At 51.4% G+C, this 7,315-nt stretch overlaps 1 protein-coding gene across 1 annotated transcript in view; it reads right to left on the bottom strand.

Moving 5' to 3' along the window:
• Positions 1 to 325: 325 nt before the first annotated feature.
• The window catches only part of ptchd1 (patched domain containing 1), a gene marked incomplete at both ends in the record, with an annotated part of 34,787 nt that continues 27,797 nt past the window's right edge, over positions 326 to 7,315 (bottom strand). The window contains 3 exons of the mRNA XM_083777628.1: positions 326 to 1,354; positions 3,321 to 3,497; positions 4,815 to 5,291. Of these exons, the coding sequence (XP_083633754.1) occupies positions 326 to 1,354; positions 3,321 to 3,497; positions 4,815 to 5,291 (1,683 nt within the window). The remainder of the gene's footprint in view (positions 1,355 to 3,320; positions 3,498 to 4,814; positions 5,292 to 7,315) is intronic.

Raw genomic sequence — 7,315 nt, 5'->3', positions numbered from 1 at the left:
TCGAGCTGCAATACCAAATCCGGCCACTATGTCCATTTCGCCTCAGGGTTTCCTCCGGGTGCCGTCTCTATTCATATATACTCTAAGACCAGGACCTGGACCAGGCCCAAGACCAGGACCAGGACCAGGACCAGGACCAAGACCAGGACGCTCCGCCTCCGGTTTGCGACCAGGCGTTTCTCTCGGCCGAGGCACCGAGGCTATAGTTCTTGAGACCACACTCCCCTTCAGGGAACTCCTTTCATCGGGCGGCATTCACCCCTTCCGTCCACCGCTAGTCCCGCCTCTCCCTCGGGGCGTGGGCGTTAGAGTTCCTCTCTCTCTCTCAGACGGTGGTGATCTGATCCACGACTCGCGTTCCGCCGCCGCCGCTCATCTCCACGCACTCCACACCCCCCTGCCCCCCCCCCGGCCCCCCCTCCCCTTCCTCCCCCTCCTCCCCCTCCCCCTCCCGGTGGCGGTGGGGGGAGGAGCGCGTGGTCTTGGCGGGCGGCAGGAAGGTGAGCAGCGCGGGCAGGAAGGCCAGCCCGTGCAGCGCGGCGCAGCCGGCCGAGAGGGCCAGGCAGCGAAACATGGTCCAGGTGAGCTGCGAGCGCACGGCGGCCAGCGGCGCCAGCGCCCCCGCGTAGCAGACGAGCGCCTGGAGCGCCGGCACGCCGTGGCGCTCCAGGGCCGCGCGGACCCAGCGGGTGCGCGTGTCCCCGCGGCCGGCCGCGAAGGCGCACAGCAGCGGCGAGCAGAGGTCGGCGGCGCCGCCCAGCGCGGCCGACACCAGGCAGAGGGCCGAGGCGCAGTCCAGCCGCGCGCCCCACAGCGTCATGAAGCCCACCACGCCGAACTGCACCGAGAGGAGGGCCAGCGCCAGCCACAGGGCGGCCAGCGGCTCGGCCACGGTCAGCGAGGCCAGCGCCAGCAGGAAGAGCACGGCCAGCAGGGAGTGGCGCAGGGGCCAGGAGACGGCGGCGGCGTAGCGGTCGAGGTACACGAAGGACGGGTTGAAGACCAGGAAGCGGACGCGCGAGGTGAGCGACAGGCGGCGGAGCGTGTCGAGCAGCACGGACATCTCCTCGCGCTTGTTCTCCGTGGTGCGCGCCACCAGGAAGACGCGCGACGCCGCCACGTCCGGCTCCTCCCCTCCTTCGCCGCCGCCGCCGTCCTCCTCCTCCCCTTCCTCCGGCCGCGGCGGCGGCCGCTCGGCGAAGATGATGTCGTCGGCGAAGTGGGCGAAGCGGCGGTCGCGCAGGAAGTCGCGGCGCAGCGTGCGCGTGAAGTTGCGGCGCGGCAGCGAGGCGGAGATGTTGCGCTCCGACAGGTAGCCCAGGTACGACTCCAGCCAGCTGATTCGCTGGAAGCCCTGTGTGGGAGGAGGAAGGGGGAGGAGCAACAACAAACCAATCAGAATGGAAGAATCGGGATTCGAGATTTAGTTAGAAAACGAAAAAAAAAAATTGCATTATTAGTGTTCTCTCTCTCCGTCTCGATTCAATTACATTTTTCAATTCAAAGGAGCTTTAATTGGCATGAGAAAACATAGGTTTAAATCGCCGAAGCCAAAGTGGAACAAGACAATCAAGATAAAACAATTAAATAAAGCTGTGTTACATTAATGCTTTGGGTAAAACTATCTTGTGAAACTATAAAAAAAAAAAGATTTCTGTCAAACATAGTTATACATCCATATAGAGCGTCGCAGTCCCTCCCCCTTTCAGAACGACGAGTGGCCCAGGAAATGAATCCCAATGCATTTCTCCCATAGGCATCTCGTGCTTTATTTATTTAAAGACCTTTTAAGCGTCGTACGAAGCCAACTCTTTGTCGTGACAAATCATGACAACACACACCATATTTTGTTGTTTTTCTTTCTTTGTATGAAGTCAACAGCAGTATTTCAATGTTTTTGCATTAATTTGGATATGAACATTTGGTGGTTTTCAAACTCAACTTGGGTGATTGTAATCTGTGGGAAGTTACATGTCTCTGATCTCTCTCTCTCTCTCTCTCTCTCTCTCTCTCTCTCTCTCTCTCTCTCTGTATTACAGTCAGGGAGATACAGTGGGATCCCGGTCGCTTGTTCCTCAATCTCAAAATGACATTTATCGGTACTGGTAGGTACCTCTGTTAGACACACCCACAGACACACCCCCAGATTCTCAGCCACACCCACAGGTTTATTTTAATATGTGGCGTGGCTATATAACAGGAATAGCAGAGCCCACCGGTGGTGCTGGGAGCAAGAACCGTGCACTGGGGGTCCCCGGACTACCTGCATGCAGTAACTCTGGTCCCCAGACCCTCCCTGCAGTAACTCTGGTCCCCAGACCGCCCTGCAAAAAAAAACTCGAAAACTCGTTTTTTTTTTGTTTTTTTTTGTGAGAGACAAAAAAAACGCGAAAAGAAAATAAAAATCGGGAAATAAAACTCGAGTTTTCGAGTTTTTTTCCGTGTTTTTATCATCTTTTTAACCTAAGTTTAACAAAATTAACAGCCAATGAAGGGCCTTTTCGGGGCGTGAAACCTATAGTACCTCACGCTCTGAGAGCCAAGGGCCCCTGAGAGCCAAGGGCCCCTGGGCCACGGCCCCACTGGCCCAATGGGTAATTTGTCCCTGAGGTCAGGGGTGGGGCAACTTTGACGATGGAGAGAGCCACTATATTTACACACTCACGCCAGAGGGTATTGCATATTACTGTCGTAGCAAAAATAGCCGATCTACAAGCTCAAAACGCGTCGCGCTGCGACACGTTTTGAGCTTGTAGATCGGCTATTTTTTGCTATATTTGAATTGAAATACTTTTTTAAAAATTAGAATCCTGAAAAGTCACCTTTTTATTGATTTTCAAATGGATTTAGTTTTAGTTATGATAACTTTATGAACTAAATACAAATTGTACACAAAAAGACAATACTAATCGTTAAGTACTAGTCATTTAATACTAGTCATTAATCAGACCAGTGTGTGTCCAGTGGAAACCTCGTATGAATCTGATCTCAGGTCAGAATGGGTTAATCAGACCAGTGTGTGTGTCCAGTGGAAACCTCGTATGAATCTGATCTCAGGTCAGAATGGGTTAATCAGACCAGTGTGTGTCCAGTGGAAACCTCGTATGAATCTGATCTCAGGTCAGAATGGGTTAAGTATAATTAAAGCAGGTCATGTTTGCATGTTTGGAATTGTAAACAGCTGAACTCAACACTATATCAGCATTCTGATATTAACCTGCGGGCCGCATTAAGTGAAGCTGGGGGGCCGCATATGTGGCCCCCGGGGCCCTTGGTGGTCCCCAGAAGACCAACCCATGGTCGTATACACAACAACATACCTTGGCGTACTCGAGCAGGTCGCGCTGCACCGAGGCGTTCCAGTAGGGGGCGCTCTCGTAGATGTAGAAGCCGATGACGGGCGAGTAGGAGCTGAAGTAGCGCTGCTGGGCGCGCGCGTACAGCACCGTGGCGGTGTCCATGGCGACCAGAGCGCTGGGGTCCGCCCCCTGCGTCACCTGTTACCGGGCAGATTAAAACTTTAGGTATCCATGGGAACAGTGTTGTTTTTGGCAGCAAATTTCTATTTTAGTTTTAGTCATTAGTCTCTTGAATAGTTTTAGTCACATTTTAGTCACCTGGAATGTCTTAGTGTTTAGTCTAGTTTTAGTCGACTAAATGTCATACGATTTTAGTCGACTAAATCAACTGTAGATTTAGTCGACTAAAATGTGTTTTGACAGGCCTTGATGTCGTTGTAATGACATATTTTACACTTTGGTTGCATGCTGAAAATAGCAGATATACAATCTCACGCTGCGACGCGTTGTGAGATTGTATATCTGCTATTTTCAGCATGAAACCCAGCATAAAACTGGATCTCTTGTCCACTAGTCCCTTCCTAACATTTTAGTCCAGTTTATATTTGTCTACGAAATTGTCAGTATATTTAGTCTTAGTTTTAGTCATCATAGATTCGTTTTTATTTAGTTTTAGTCAGTGAAAAAAGGTAGTCGACGAACATTTTTCGTCTCAGTTTTAGTCGATGAAAACAACACTGCATGGCAACCAGTGCGCTGGGGTTCCCCCCCCCCCCCCCATGGGAGGTCCGCCCCCCTGGGGGGTCCGCCCCCCTTGGAGTTCCGCCCCCCTTGGGGTCCGCCCCCCTGGGGGTCTCCTAAATCCGTGGCAGCATTTTATCGCCCCTTCAATCAGGATTCAGATCACACTTCTCCACAACCACAGCTACACCTTAAAATTCACAAGCGACGTACTTCTGTCCGTTGACAAAAGGACAGAAGTACGTATCACTGGTGCAATACTCATTGATCTCTCTAAAGCATTCGACATGGTTGACCACTACCTCCTTCCTGACAAACAAGGTGTTTAAATAGAAATGCTCTCCTATATGGTTCAATTCCTATCCCCAACAGCAGGAGTCAGTGCGTAGAACAACAAGGCTCTCAAGTCAGACTTGCAGAGGATCTGTCCGAGGTTGCCGTTTGTTTACACAAATCCCGCGGTTAGTTATTTGGGTCATATTTGCCCCACTACTTTTGTTTAGTGGCGCTGTCAGCCCTTCGTTCCATTGTGCTGTTGGGGGAAAATCCCAGAGCCGAGCACCATATTTAGGAGTCTGAATATGGCCAGCTGGAATGTGTTGGAACCATCAGTCCAAACCGAACGTGCATGTGTGCGTGTGTAGCTGCGTGCGTGCGCGTGGGTGTGTGTGTGCACGTGCGCGGACCTGCAGGAACCCCATCAGTCCAAAGCGAACGTGCGTGTGTAGCTGCGTGTGAGTGCGCGCGTGCGTGTGTGTGTGTGCGTGTGCGTACCTGCAGGAACCCCATCAGGCCAAAGCTGACGTAGACGAGGTACAGAAGGACCACGAAGGGCTTGACGTAGGTGTTGGTGATCCAGTCGCCGTAGCAACGCTGGACGCAGCCCAGCAGCAGGTGGGTGTCCGGGGGTCGGGCCACCAGGCCAGGCGAGGAGTAGCTGTCCGGGGGTCGGGCCACCAGGCCAGGCGAGGAGTAGCTGTCCGGGGGTCGGCCCACCAGGCCAGGCGAGGAGTAGCTGTCCGGGGGTCGGCCCACCAGGCCAGGCGAGGAGTAGCTGTCCGGGGGTCGGCCCACCAGGCCAGGCGAGGACGAGGCGTAGCTCCTGCCCCCGATGCACGGGGGGTCCGTCGTGTTGTTGTTGTTGCTCTCGTGGTGGTGACCCCCCCCGCTGTGGGGGTGACCCCGCGATTGGGGGGCGTTGGGCGCGGCGTGCGGGTGGGGGTGTGGCGGGGGGCGAGGGGGGGTCTCGTCCTGGTTGGTGGACAGAGAGAGAGAGAGAGAGAGAGAGAGAGAGAGAGAGAGAGGTCACAGAGGTCACGGTTACGAAACGTTTTGATATACGATGTCAAAATGTTTTAGGCGCGCACGATATAAAATCGGTAGATTTCACTCACCTGGTATCTCGTTCATTCACTCACCTGGTATCGTTCATTCACCCACCTGGTATCGTTCATTCACCCACCTGGTATCGTTTCATTCACTCACCTGGTATCGTTCATTCACCCACCTGGTATCGTTTCATTCACTCACCTGGTATCGTTCATTCACCCACCTGGTATCTCGTTCATTCACTCACCTGGTATCGTTCATTCACCCACCTGGTATCGTTCATTCACCCACCTGGTATCGTTCATTCACCCATCTGGTATATCGTTCATTCACCCACCTGGTATATCGTTCATTCACCCACCTGGTATATCGTTCATTCACCCACCTGGTATCGTTCATTCACCCACCTGGTATATCGTTCATTCACCCACCTGGTATCGTTCATTCACTCACCTGGTATATCGTTCATTCACCCACCTGGTATATCGTTCATTCACTCACCTGGTATAGTTTCATTCACCCACCTGGTATATCGTTCATTCACCCACCTGGTATCGTTCATTCACCCACCTGGTATATCGTTCATTCACTCACCTGGTATATCGTTCATTCACCCACCTGGTATATCGTTCATTCACCCACCTGGTATATCGTTCATTCACTCACCTGGTATATCGTTCATTCACTCACCTGGTATATCGTTCATTCACTCACCTGGTATTGTTCATTCACTCACCTGTTATGTCGTTCATTCACTCACCTGGTATATCGTTCATTCACTCACCTGGTACTGTTCATTCACTCACCTGGTATATCGTTCATTCACTCACCTGGTATATCGTTCATTCACTCACCTGGTATATCGTTCATTCACTCACCTGGTATTGTTCATTCACTCACCTGGTATATCGTTCATTCACCCACCTGGTATATCGTTCATTCACCCACCTGGTATCGTTCATTCACTCACCTGGTATATCGTTCATTCACTCACCTGGTATTGTTCATTCACTCACCTGGTATATCGTTCATTCACTCACCTGGTATATCGTTCATTCACTCACCTGGTATATCGTTCATTCACTCACCTGGTATTGTTCATTCACTCACCTGGTATATCGTTCATTCACTCACCTGGTATTGTTCATTCACTCACCTGGTATATCGTTCATTCACTCACCTGGTATATCGTTCATTCACTCACCTGGTATATCGTTCATTCACTCACCTGGTATCGTTCATTCACCCACCTGGTATATCGTTCATTCACCCACCTGATATATCGTTCATTCACCCACCTGGTATATCGTTCATTCACCTCACCTGGTATCGTTTCATTCACCCACCTGGTATCGTTTCATTCACCCACCTGGTATATCGTTCATTCACTCACCTGGTATAGTTTCATTCACCCACCTGGTATCGTTCATTCACCCACCTGGTATATTGTTCATTCACCCACCTGGTATATCGTTCATTCACCCACCTGGTATATCGTTCATTCACCCACCTGGTATCGTTCATTCACTCACCTGGTATATCGTTCATTCACCCACCTGGTATCGTTCATTCACTCACCTGGTATATCATTCATTCACCCACCTGGTATATCGTTCATTCACCCACCTGGTATATCGTTCATTCACCCACCTGGTATCGTTCATTCACCCACCTGGTATATCGTTCATTCACCCACCTGGTATATCGTTCATTCACCCACCTGGTATCGTTCATTCACCCACCTGGTATCGTTCATTCACTCACCTGGTATATCGTTCATTCACCCACCTGGTATATCGTTCATTCACCCACCTGGTATATCGTTCATTCACTCACCTGGTATATCGTTCATTCACCCACCTGGTATATCGTTCATTCACTCACCTGGTATAGTTTCATTCACCCACCTGGTATATCGTTCATTCACCCATCTGGTATATCGTTCA

Source organism: Protomyctophum parallelum (genome assembly GCF_964188405.1).
Source record: "Protomyctophum parallelum genome assembly, chromosome: 12".
Taxonomy (NCBI): domain Eukaryota; kingdom Metazoa; phylum Chordata; class Actinopteri; order Myctophiformes; family Myctophidae; genus Protomyctophum; species Protomyctophum parallelum.
This window is presented reverse-complemented; position numbering and strand designations above follow the sequence as displayed.